This window comes from Lampris incognitus, chromosome 1 (assembly GCF_029633865.1).
Source record: "Lampris incognitus isolate fLamInc1 chromosome 1, fLamInc1.hap2, whole genome shotgun sequence".
Classification (NCBI taxonomy): Eukaryota; Metazoa; Chordata; class Actinopteri; order Lampriformes; family Lampridae; genus Lampris; species Lampris incognitus.
In genome coordinates this window covers 117,554,976-117,568,699 of record NC_079211.1, presented here as the reverse complement: position 1 = coordinate 117,568,699, position 13,724 = coordinate 117,554,976, and the positions used below count along the sequence as shown (strand labels likewise).

The following is a 13,724-nucleotide window of genomic DNA, read 5'->3' as shown; positions in this document are numbered from 1 at the left end:
GGTATAATGCTCTGTATTTTACAATGCAACCTAGGAAATTATGAGCATGGTTAGGAATAATGGTAGAAAGGTCAATTTTGTTTCTTGGAATGTGAAATCTCTAAACCAGTCTGTAAAGAGGAATTGAAGTGCTGGCACATATGGATCAACTGGGGGCAGGAGTAGCCTTCCTTCAAGAGACACACTTACGTAGGGCAGATGTTTTAAGAATCCAGAGGAACTGGGTATGGAAAGTATTTCATTCCAAGTTTGATTCTAAGGCCAGATGCACAGCTATTCTTGTACACAAAAGTATTTCTTTTGAAAGTGACGAAATAATTGCAGACCCAAATGTCCGATTTGTTATTGTCACAGGACAGCTTTTCAATAAGCGGGTTGTCCTTGCCAGTGTATATGCTCCCAACTATGATGACTGTGCTTTTATTAATTCCTTTTTTTCTTCTATTCTTCATATTAATAATCATCACCTAGTTATCAGGGGTGACTTCAACTGTGTCCTCTGCCCCAAACGCGATAGATCTTTATCCAAACCTGCGCCCCTAACTAAAATGGCTACAGCTATTAATAATTTCATTACACAATATGGAATGGTAGAGCCGTGGTGATTACATTTCCCTACACGTCAGAATTTTTCTTTCTTTTCGCCTGTTCCCCATACTTTTTCTAGAATTGACTACTTTATTTTAGATGCAAAACGTCTACCTTCTTCTAGTCCTCCCACCTATCATAGCATAGTGATTTCTGATCACGGACCTTTGTTCTTTGAATTAGACTTCCCTGTTGTACCCGCCCCATACAAAATATGGCGCCTGAACCCTCTCCTTCTTTCTGATGGTACTTTTGTGAAATACATCCAAACACAAATATCACTTTTTATAGAGACCAATGTATCTCCGGAAATATCCCATAGCACCAGATGGGAGGCGCTAAAAGCATACTTATGTGGACAGATCATTGGCTATGCGTCAAATACAAACAACAAAAAAGTGGCCAAATTAAAAGGGCTCACAGCTGAAATTTCGCAACTAGACAGCCAATATGCCTCGACTCCTTCCCCAGAACTATACCAAAAGCAAATTCGTCTGCAGACAGAATTTGATTTGGCCTGTACCTCAACAGCAGAACAATTGCTATTAAAATCTAAGCATACATTTTATGAATTCGGTGAAAAAGCAGGCAGGTTTCTTGCTCACCAAGCCCGCCAAATGGCAGCTTCGTGCCAAATATCCCAAATTAAGACTGCCACAGGCACTATGACCACAGACCACAAGGGGATTAATGGTGCCTTTGCGGCGTTCTATGCTAATTTATACTCATCTGAATATGACAATGATGTTTCTAAATCAGTCTTTCTTTTGAGAATTTAATCTTACCAACCCTTAATGACTCTCAGAAAGGTGATGCTGACATTGGAGGAGATATCAGAAGCCATCAAAAGTATGCAATCTGGTAAATCCCCAGGACCAAATGGATTCCCAATGGAATTTTTCAAGAAATTCGCAAAGGAGTTATCTCCATTATTAGTGTCTATGTTTACTGAATCCTTTTTAAATGGGAACCTCCTCGAAACCCTGAATCAGGCCTCTGTTTGTCTGCTGCATAAAAAGGGCAAGGACCCTCTGCCGTGTGAATCATATAGACCAATTTCTCTTCTAAATGTAGATTATAAAGTCCTTGCTAAATCCCTTGCTAGGCAGCTCGAGAATGTTCTTCCTGATCTGGTACTGCCTGACCAAACCGGCTTTATTAGAAACAGGCATTCCTACTTTAATATTCGTAGGCTCTTTGATATTATCTACACTCACACTCAGTCGAATATTCTTGAATATCCTTAGACACCAAGAAGGCTTTTGATCGGGTGGAGTGGGAACATTTATTTAGGACTATGAGAAATGTTGGATTTGGTAATGACTATATATCATGGGTTAAACTATTATACATATCCCCCTTAGCCTCTGTCCATACGAATAACTTACATTCAAGATATTTCCCATTACATCGATCCACGAGACAGGGTTGCCTTATGAGTCCCCTGCTCTTTGCGCTCGCCATTGAACCACTTGCTGTGTCTTTACGTCAGTGCCAGGCCTTAGAAGGGATAAACCGAGGAGATACCACGCATAAATTCTCTTTATGCCGATGGCCTCCTTTTATATATTGCCAATCCATCATCTTCACTACCACATGCCTTGTCTATTTTGGAACAATTTGGAAGGTTCTCAGGCTACAAGTTGAACTTAGAAAAAAGTGAACTTTATCCTGTAAACTCAGTGGCCCTCAAAATCCCAGCTACAGCATTTCCATTCAAGAGAGTGACATCCCACTTTAAACATCTCGGGGTGGTGGTACCTCACTCCTTTCACATGCTATTTAAATTAAATTTTACACCTCAGTGCAAGCAGGACATACAGCGCTGGCACTCATTACCTCTATCACTAGCTGGCCAGATTAACCTAATTAAGATTAATATTTTTCCTAGATTTCTGTATTTGTTCCAAAGTATTCCGATTTTTATTCCTAAAAAACATTTTTTAATCGCTGGACCAAATCCTCTCTGGGTTTATATGGGATGGCAAAACCCCACGTATTCATAAGTCATTTCTACAAAGCCCGAAAAGGTTAGGAGGTATGGCCATGCCTCACTTTCTTCACTATTATTGGGCTAGCAATATCAAAAACATTATAATGTGGGTCAGGGATGATGCAGAAGCTCCAGTCTGGGTAAAATTGGAATATTTGAAATTGAAACTCCCATCCTTAATCTCGGCCCCTTTACCACTTAGCGCTGGCTCCTTTGAAAATCCTGTAATTACCCATACATTAAAGATCTGGGTACAGTTTTGCAAACATTTTGGGTTGCAGAACGCTTCACTTTGGGCTCCTATTTTTTCAAATCATCTTTTCAACCCCTGGGAATGGCATTAGTGTTGGGGTTTGTGGAAGACCCCAAGTGCACGACACCAAGCAGAGATAGAGTTTGCCGAAACTGGCGTACTTTATTAACAGTTCATACAAAGGTCCAACGGGACAACATGCACGGCAACGAAGAGTCCGGCGATTCGCTTTGCGGGTAGTCACCAATGAACAGAGAAAGTATGGGAAAACTCAGGGGTAATCCAAATTGCGGACGCGGCAGGATGATTCCGCAGGGAAAAAAACTCCGCAGAGAAAATAGCAAATCCACGGGTTGAGATAAACTCGGAGAGAATACACAGGGAGGGAAGCGTAACCAATTCAACGAGGATGTTACGGCACGAACTCGCAACGGGCTCCGGCAGACCTGCAAACTTAAGCCCAGCCCTGACGAGCTGATTGGCTGCAGGCGCGGACTGGGCGAGCCGTAACAACTAGAGTTGCTAAAGATTTATATATAAACGGAGTATTTGCATCATTTTAACAATTGTCAGCAAAGTATGCCCTGCCACACTCCCATTTTTTTCGATACCTTCAGGTTAGACACTTTGTACAAAAAGGATATCACCCTTTCCAAGAGCTACCTCCAAGCACCCCCTTAGATGCTCTTTTAGGATCTAATACTTGTATCAAAGGGGCCATCTCCTGGACACATGATGTAATTAACACTATTAACCCACAATCTCTAAACAACCTAAGGACAATTTGGGAACAAGACCAAGGCTTGTCTTTTGCAGAGGACCAGTGGACTTCAATTCTCAACCTAGTACACTCCTCATCTCCTTGTGCTAGATACAGTCTAATACAATTCAAGATAGTTCACCATCTTCATCTCACCAAGGAGAAACTGGCAAGGATATACCCAAACATTGATCCCACCTGTGATCGATGTAAGACTACCACTGCAAACTGGTTGCACATGTTTTGGTCATGCTCAAGCCTTCAGACTTTTTGGGAAAAGGTCTTTGAATCCCTTAGTGACATGTATAATATGACAATTGTACCTCAGCCAATTATTGCCCTGTTTGGATTGAGGCCAGAGGATGCAGTGTGGTCAAGGCTCAGCGTTTTCGATTTTTATTTTTCAAAGCCATCCAGTATGCCGAATTTCGCCACAAGAGGACACTGTTACATAACCTCACACGAACAGGAACAACTTTTGGATCCGTGGAAACATAAAGTCCGGGTGAAAATCAGTTTAAAAACCGAAAACGCTGAGCCTTGAGTGTGGTCGACTGAAATGTGCAATGTGGTTGCCTTTACTACTCTGTTGGCTCGTCGTCTCATCCTCCTCAATTGGAAGAGAGCAGTGCCACCATCCCATACAAGACAGCTTAAAGAGATAGTGTTTTACCTGAAGCTTGAAAAAAATCAAATTTACATTGAAGGGGAATGCCAATAAATTTGAAAGAGTCTGGAGGCCTTTTCTTACCTTCTATGATAACCTAACCCAAATAACAGACTGGGATAGTTCATAACCTAATCATTTATTGGTTGGAGCAGAACTTTAACAGTCTAATTAAGAATTAGTTTAAAATGATAAAAGAATGAGTGTATCTTTTTTATTATTAATTATTTTTTATTTATTTTATTTTGTCTTTTCTCCCTTGTCTGTGTTTATGTGAATTAGGTCACTGTATATCTGTCACATATTTATTTGTACTTGATGTCATTTCGGAGGATGTTGGGGGGGCATGTTAGGGAGCAGGGGAGGGATGGGAATTATACTGGATTTATTTCATGATTGATTCTGTGGTTTGTAAAATGCAAAATCCACTAAATATAAGTAAAAAAAAAATCAATAGTTGAGAGTTGAGATACAGTGCATCCGGAAAGTATTCACACCCCTTCACTTTCCCCACATTTTGTTATGTTACAGCCTTATTCCAAAATGGATTAAATTCCTTTTTTTTTCTCATCAATCTACACACAATACCCCATAATGACAAAGCAAAAAAGGTTTTGTAGAATTTTTTGCAAATTTATTAAAAATAAAAAACTGAAATATTGCATGTACATAAGTATTCACACCCTTTGCTATGACAATCAAAATTGAGCTCAGGTTCATCCTGTTTCCACTGATCATCCTTGAGATGTTTCTACATCTTGATTGGAGTCCACCCGTAGTAAATTCAACTGATTGGACATGATTTGGAAAGGCACACACCTGTCTATATAAGGTCCCACTGTTGACAGTGCATGTCAGAGCAGAAACCAAGCCATGAAGTCAAAGGAATTGTCTGTGGACCTCCGAGACAGGATTGTATCGAGGCACAGATCTGGGGAAGGGTACAAAAAAATTTCTACAGCTTTGAAGGTCCCGAAGAGCACAGTGGTCATTCGTAAATGGAAGAAGTTTAGATCCACCAGGACTCTTCCTAGAGCTGGCCACCCAGCCAAACCGAGCAATCAGGGGAGAAGGGCCTTGGTCAGGGAGGTGACCAGGAACCCGATGGTCACTCTGACAGAGCTCCAGCGTTCCTCTGTGGAGATGGGAGAACCTTCCAGAAGGACAACCATCTCTGCAGCACTCCACCAATCAGGCCTTTATGGTAGAGTGGCCAGATGGAAGCCTCTGCTCAGTAAAGGCACATGACAGCCCGCTTGGAGTTTGCCAGAAAGCACCTAAAGGACTCTCAGACCATGAGAAATGAGATTCTCTGGTCTGATGAAACCAAGATTGAACTCTTTGGCCTGAATGCCAAACGTCACGTCTGGAGGAAACCAGGCACCTCTCATCACCTTGCTAATACCATCCCTACAGTGAAGCATGGTGGTGGCAGCATCATGCTGTGGGGATGTTTTTCAGTGGCAGGAACTGGGAGACTAGTCAGGATCGAGGGAAAGATGAATGGAGCAAAGTACAGAGAGATCCTTGATGAAAACCTGCTCCAGAGCGCTCATGACCTCAACCTGGGAAGAAGGTTTACCTTTCAACACGACAACGACCCTAAGCACACAGCCAAGACAACGAATGAGTGGCTTCGGGACAAGTCTGTGAATGTCCTTGAGTGGCCCAGCCAGAGCCCAGACTTGAACCCAATTGAACATCTCTGGAAAGACCTGAAAATAGCTGTGCAGCGAAGCTCCCCACCTAACCTTACAGAGCTCGAGAGGATCAGCAGAGAAGAATGGGAGAAATACACCAAATATAGGTGTGCCAAGCTTGTAGCTTCATACCCAAGAAGACTTGAGGCTGTAATCGCTGCCAAGGGTGCCTCAACCAAGTACTGAGTAAAGGGTGTGAATATTTATGTACATGCAATATTTCAGTTTTTTATTTTTAATAAATTTGCAAAAGTTTCTACAAAACCTTTTTTGCTTTGTCATTATGGGGTATTGTATGTAGATTGATGAGGAGAAAAAAAAGGAATTTAATCCATTTTGGAATAAGGCTGTAACATAACAAAATGTGGGGAAAGTGAAGGGGTGTGTATACTTTCCGGATGCACTGTACACCTGATTGAGACTATGTGTTTGGTGTGTTGCGTTTTGGGGTAAATAGAGACTTACCTTGTAAAGAGTGCTTCCTCCTATTACCCAGACCTGGTCAACCATTTCTGCCATTTCAGCAGTGTCCAGAAGGCTGAGGGCAGAGCCAAAGTCTGATGCAAGGTAGTGGGCTCCTACTGGAGGCACTCTGCAGGAAAATTAATGGAGGTACCAGACTTTTTCAAAGACAGATTCAGATTCTTTACTGACCATAGGGATTGACATTTTGTTTGTGCAGTCATCCAAGACCCATACATTAATCTAAGAGCTCAAACAAATGCAGTCCAATCAAAATGCAGTCATATGAAAAAGAGAAGCTAGCCTACCAAATAAGTGCACTAAGGGGGGAAAATGCATGTATACGTGTGTGTGTGTGTGTGGGGGGATGCATCAGCCAAGTTTATTTTGCCTTTATCAGCAGGTTAGGCATAAAGTTGGTATAAATTAGTCCTGGTCTTGATGTGCAACTTCATATCATTCAGCTTAGGGCTAAAAATATTTTTAGAATTGACATCAAAATATGCTCACATACAGAAGTCAGATTGCAAAAAACACAATGTAAAGCAAATTGGGACCATAAGTCATCTCATCGCATCTCATCTCATCCGCTTCTCCGGGGTCAGGTCGTGCTGGCAGCAAGCTAAGTAGGGCACTCCAGACATCCCTCTCCACAACAACGCCCTCCAGCTCCTCCTGGAAGATCCCAAGGCATTCCAAGACCAAAATGGACATTTAGTCCCTATAGCAAGTTCTGGGTCTACCCCAGCGTCTCCTCTCAGTTGGACATGCCCAGAAAACGTCCAAAGGAAGGCGCCCAGGAGGCATCCTAATCAGATGCCCGAACACCCTACGGAGGAAACTCATTTCAGCCGCTTGTATCTGTGATCTCATCCTTTCGGTCACTAGCCAAAGCTCATAACCATAGGTGAGGGTTGGAACGAAGATTGAACGGTAAATTGAGAGCTTTGCATTCCGGCTCAGCTCCCTCTTCACCACAACGGTCCGGTACAACATCCGCATTACTGCGGATGCTGCACCAATCTGCCTGTCAATCTCTGGCTCCATCCTACTCTCACACGTGAACAAGGCCCCGAGATACTTGAACTCCTTCACTTGAAGCAACAACTCATCCCCAACCAGGAGGAAGCGAGCCACCATTATCTGGTAGAGAACCATAGCCTCAGACTTGGAGGTGCTGACTCTCATCCTGGCCATTTCACACTCAGCTGCAAACCGCCTCCTCCGAGAATCATCACCTTAATGTGGTGGAGGTGTTTGTGTGTCCCAGTGATCCTGGGAACTGTGTTGTCGGGAGCAGTAGCCCCTGGTAGGGTCTCCCAAGGCAAATTGGTCCCAGGGAAGGGGCCAGACTAAGAGCAATTCCCAAAAAAAAAAAATCCAATGAATTTACACCAGCAGAGTTCCAGCACCTTGCCCGGAAAAGGGAAACCGGGGCCCCCTCCTGGAGCCAGACCTGGGAGGGGAGCTCGCCGGCGAGCGTCTGGTGGCCGGGCCTTGGCCCATGGGGCCCGGTCGGGCCCAGCCTGAAAAAACAACATGGAGCCACCACCCCGTGGACCCAACACACACGGGGGATGAGCACTGGGGTAGGGTGCAGTGTAGGCCGGGCAGCAGGCAAAGGCGGGCACCGGGGCGTGCCGACTTCCGGCAGCACAGATTGGTCCTGAGACGTGGAATGTCACCTCTCTTGCAGGGAAGGAGCCTGAGCTGGTGCGGGAGGTGAAGCGGTACCAACTAGATATACAAATCCCAATTCCAATGAAGTTGGGACGGTGTGTAAAAAGTGAATAAAAACAGAATACAATGATTTGCAAATCCTTTTCGACCTATATTCAATTGAATACACTACAAAGATAAGATATTTAATGTTCACACTGATAAACGTTATTGTTTTTTGCAAATATTCACTCATTTTGAATTTGATGCCTGCAACACGTTCCAAAAAAGCTGGGACAGGGGCAACAAAAGACTGGGAAAGTTGAGGAATGCTCAAAAAACACCTGTTTGGAACATTCCATGGGTGAACAGGTTAATTGGAAACAGGTGAGTGTCATGATTGGGTATAAAAGGAGCATCCCCGAAAGGCTCAGTCGTTCACAAGCAAGGATGGGGCGAGGTTCACCACTTTGTGAACAACTGCGTGAGCAAATAGTCCAACAGTTTAAGAACAACGTTTCTCAACGTACAATCACAAGGAATTTAGGGATTTCATCATCTACAGTCCATAATATCAAAAGATTCAGAGAATCCGGAGAAATCTGTGCACGTAAGCGGCAAGGCCGAAAACCAACATTGAATGCCCGTGACCTTCGATCCCTCAGGCAGCACTGCATTAAAAATTGACATCATTCTATAAAGGATATTACCACATGGGCTCAGGAACACTTGGGAAAACCATTGTCACTTAACACAGTTTGTTGCTACATCTACAAGTGCAGGTTAAAACTCTACCATGCAAAGCGAAAGCCATATATCAACAACACCCAGAAATGCCGCCGGCTTCTCGGGGCCCGAGCTCATCTGAGATGGACTGACGCAAAGTGGAAACGTGTGCTGTGGTCTGACGAGTCCACATTTCAAATTGTTTTTGGAAATCATGGACATCGTGTCCTCCGGCCTAAAGAAGAAAAGGACCATCCAGATTGTTATCAGCGCAAAGTTCAAAAGCCAGCATCTGTATGGTATGGGGGTGTGTTAGTGCCCATGGTATGGGTAACTTGCACATCTGTGAAGGCACCATTAATGCTGAAAAGTACACACAGGTTTTGGAGCAACATATGCTGCCATCCAAGCGATGTCTTTTTCAGGGACGTCCCTGCTTATTTCAGCAAGACAATGCCAAGCCATATTCTGCACGTGTTACAACAGTGTGGCTTCGTAGTAAAAGAGTGTGGTTCTAGACTGGCCTGCCTGCAGTCCAGACCTGTCTCCCATTGAAAATGTGTGGCGCATTATGGAGCGCAAAATACGACAACGGAGACCCCGGACTGTTGAGCAACTGAAGTCGTATATCAAGCAAGAATGGGGAAGAATTCCACCTACAAAGCTTCAGCAATTAGTGTCCTCAGTTCCCAAACGCTTATTGAGTGTTGTTAAAAGGAAAGGTGATATAACATAGTGGTAAATATGCCCTTGTCCCAGCTTTTTTCGAACGTGTTGCAGGCATCAAATTCAAAATGAGTGAATATTTGCAAAAAATAAAAAAGTTTATCAGTTTGAACATTAAATAACTTGTCATTGTAATGTATTCAATTGAATATAGGTCGAAAAGGATTTGCAAATCATTGTATTCTGTATTTATTTACGTTTTATACAGCGTCCCAACTTCATTGGAATTGGGGTTTGTAGTTGGGCTCACCTCCACACATAGCATGGGCTCTGGTACCAAACACCTGGAGAGGGGCTGGACTCATTACTTTTCTGGAATTGGCCAAGGTGACAGGCGCTGGGTGGGTGTGTGGATACTCACAAGTTGGAGTTCTCCCTGGGGAATGACAGGGTTGCCTCTATACGACTGCGAGTTGCTGGGGGAAAGGCTCTGACTGTTGTGTGTACTTATGCACCGAATAACAGTTCGGAGTATCCGGCCTTCTTGGGAGTCTCTGGGTGATGTCCTAGATAGGGCTCCGCTTCGGGACTATAGTTCTGCTGGGGGACTTCAACGCTCACGTGGGCAATGATGGAGAAACCTGGAGGGGCGTGATTGGGAGGAATGGCCTCCCAGATCTGAACCCGAGCGGTGCCTTGTTATTGGACTTCTGTGCAAGTCATGGATTGGCAGTAACAAACACCATGTTCGAACATAAGGTAGTTCATAAGTGTACTTGGTACCAGAACACCTTAGGCCGAAGATCGGTGATAGACTTTGTGGTTGTATCATCAGATCTGCGGCCATATGTTTTTGACACTCGGGTGAAGAGAGGAGCAGAGCTGTCAACTGATCACCGCCTGGTGGTGAGTTGGATCAGATGGTGGAGAAGGCTGCCGGACAGACCTGGCAAACCCAAATATGTAGTGAAGGTGAACTGGGAACGTCTGGCAGAAGACCCTGTCTGTGAGGTCTTCAACTCCCACCTCTGGAAGAAGTTCTTGTGCATCCCAAGGGAGGCAGAGGACATGAAGTCTGAGTGGGCCATGTTCAAAGCCTCTATTGAAGATGCGGCAGGAAGGAGCTGTGGTCAAAAGGTCATCGGTGCCTGTCGAGGTGGCAACCCAAGAACCCGCTGGTGGACACCGGTGGTGAGGGAAGCCGTCAGGCTGAAGAAGGAGGCCTTTTGGACTTGGTTGGCCCAGGGGTCTCCTGAAGCAGCAGTCAGGTACCGGGAGGCCAGAAGGGCTTCCACTTCAGCGGTCGCGAAAGCAAAAACTCGGATGTGGAAGGAGTTCGGCGAGGCTATGGAGGACGACTTTCAGTTGGCCTCAAGGAAGTTCTGGCAAACCATCTGGCGACTCAGGAAAGGAAAGCAGGGCTTGACTCAGGCTGTGTTCAGCCAGGGAGGGGAACTGTTGACCTGGACTAGGGATGTTGTCAAGCAGTGGAAAGAACACTTTGAGGAGCTCCTGAACCCGACTAACACGTCCTCAGTGGAGGAGGTAGAGTCTGAAGACTCAGGGGAAGCCCCACCCATATCCCTGACAGAGGCGCCGGGTGTGGATAAGATTCGCCCTGAGATGCTGAAGGCTCTGTACATTGTTGGGCTGTCTTGGTTGACACGCCTCTTCGGCGGCGCGTGGAGGTCAGGGACAGTACCTGTGGAGTGGCAGACTGGGGTAGTGGTTCCCATATTTAAAAAGGGGGACCGGAGGGTGTGTTCCAATTATCGGGGCAGGACAATAATTGGAGCACACCCTCCCTAGAGTAGAACTTCTACTCTAGACCTAGAGTTGACCTAATCGAGTGTGCTCGAAAGGAGGCTCCGACCGATTGTCGAACCTCAGATCCCGGAGGAACAATGCGCATTCCGTGCTGGCTGTGGAACAACGGACCAACTCTTTACCCTTGCCGAAGTGCTGAGGGGGGCATGGGAGTTTGACCAGCCAGTCTACATGTGTTTTGTGGACTTGGAGAAGGCTTACGACCATGTACCCCGGGGCACTCTGTGGGGAGTTCTGTGGGAGTATGGGGTTCCGGGGCAGTTGCTACAAGCCATCCGGTCCTTGTATAACCAAACTGAGAGCTGTGTCGGCATTCTTAGCACAGAGTCAAACATGTTTTTGGTGGGTGTCGGACTCCTCCAAGGTTGTCCCTTGTCTCCGATTCTGTGATATTCATGGACAGGATCTCACGGCGCAGCCAAGGTGACGAGTGTGTCTGTTTTGGGAACTGCAGAATTGCATCTCTGCTCTTCGCAGATGATGTGGTTTTGTTGGCTTCATCAGAACGCGAACTCAGGCGCGCACTGGAGCAGTTTGCAGCGGAGTGTGAAATGGCTGGGATGAGAGTCAGCACCTCCAAGTCTGAGGCCATGGTTCTCTACCAGAAAATGGTGGATTGCTTCCTCCAGGTTGGGGATGAGTTGTTGCCTCAAGTGAATGAGTTCAAGTATCTTGGAGTCTTGTTCACGAGTGAGGGTAGGATGGAGTGGGAGATTGACAGGCGGATTGGTGCAGCATCAGCAGTAATGTGGACGTTGCACCGGACTGCTGTGGTGAAGAAGCAGCTGAGCCAGAAGCCAAAGCTCTCAATTTACCAGTCAATCTTCGTTCCAAACCTCACCTATGGTCATGAGCTTTGGGTAGTGACCGAAAGGATGAGATCGCGGATACAAGCGACTGAAATGAGTTTCCTCCGTAGGGTGTCTGGGCTCAGCCTTAGAGATAGAGTGAGGAGCTCGGACATCCGGGGGAAGCTTGGAGTAGAGCCGCTGCTCCTTCGCATCAAAAGGAACCAGTTGAGATGGTTCGGGCATCTGACTAGGATGCCTCCTGGGCACCTTCCTTTGGAGGTTTAACGGGCACGGCCAACTGGGAGGAGACACTGGGGTAGATCCAGAACTCGCTGAAGGGATTACATGTCCAATCTGGCCTGGGAACGCCTTGGGATCCCACAGGAGCTGGCGGACATTGGTGGGGAGAGGGACACCTGGAGTGCGCTACTTAGCTTGCTGCCACTACAACCCAACCCTGGAAAAGCGGCTGAAGATGAGATGAGATGAGACTGCAAACCACTCTAGTGCGCACTGGAGGTCGCATTCTGATGAAACCAACAAAACCACATCACATCTGCAAAGAGCAGCAATGCAATTCTGAGGTTCCCAAAATGGACACACTTCTCACATTAGCTGCACTTTGAGATCCTGTCAATGAAAATCACAAACAAAATCGGAAGCAAGGGACAACCTTGACAGAGTCCGACAAACACTGAAAACGTGGTTGACTTTGGCCCAAGAATGAGGACACAGCTCTCACTTTGGTTATACATGGAGCGGATGGCTTGTAGCAATTGCCCCGGTACCCCATACTCCCGCAGTACCCCCCACAGAGTGCCCCGGGGTACACGGTCATAAGCCTTCTCCAAGTCCACAAAATACATGTAGACTGGCTGGTCAAACTCCCATGCCCCCCTCAGCACTTGCGCATGGGTAAAGAGTCGGTCCGTTGTTCCACGGCCAGGACAGAATCTACATTGTTCCTCCTGGATCCAAGGTTCGACAATCGGTCAGAACCTCCTTTCCAGCACCCTAGAGTAGACTTTCCCAGGGAGGCTTAGCAGTGAGATTCCCCGATAATTGGAACGCACCCTCTGGTCCCCCTTTTTAACACTAGAATGACCGGGATTTCACTCCTACCTAAAACGACCATAGGTTGTAAAAATGACAACCGGTTTTGAAACTCTATATTCTGTCAAGATAAATAGGCTATCCAATTGAGATATGAATGCATTGCATACGTTAGTATGTCTGTTAAGAAATGACTGACACAAAAATTAACATTTTAACAACTATAATACTATTTTTAAACACTTTAAACTTCAGAGAGACATGGTCGAATTTGAATAGCAAAATTGAAAAAGTGAAAATTATTACCTGAAAAACAAAACGGAAAACACATATTGCTAATCTAACAAACGTAACAAGGCCTATAAAACGAGAAATGTAAAAACAGAGCTGAAAATAAGTATTGAAATAGTCCCAAACAATGACTGGAACTTTAAAACTACTTGAATGACCATGGGCTGTCAAAATAATCGCCCATGGTTTGTCAAGAAGACGGTTGTCAAGATAAATACTCAATTGAGATATTAATGCATTACATATGTTAATATGTAATATGTTAAGAAATATGTTAAGAAATCACTG

At 45.3% G+C, this 13,724-nt stretch overlaps 1 protein-coding gene across 4 annotated transcripts in view; it reads right to left on the bottom strand.

Annotated features, from left to right (window-relative positions):
• The window catches only part of dhfr (dihydrofolate reductase), a 112,173-nt gene that overhangs the window by 50,673 nt on the left and 47,776 nt on the right, over window positions 1-13,724 (bottom strand). For all 4 annotated transcript variants that reach the window (XM_056288154.1, XM_056288146.1, XM_056288161.1 and 1 more), the window contains exon 4: window positions 6,427-6,553. In XM_056288154.1, the coding sequence (XP_056144129.1) occupies window positions 6,427-6,553 (127 nt within the window). The remainder of the gene's footprint in view (window positions 1-6,426; window positions 6,554-13,724) is intronic.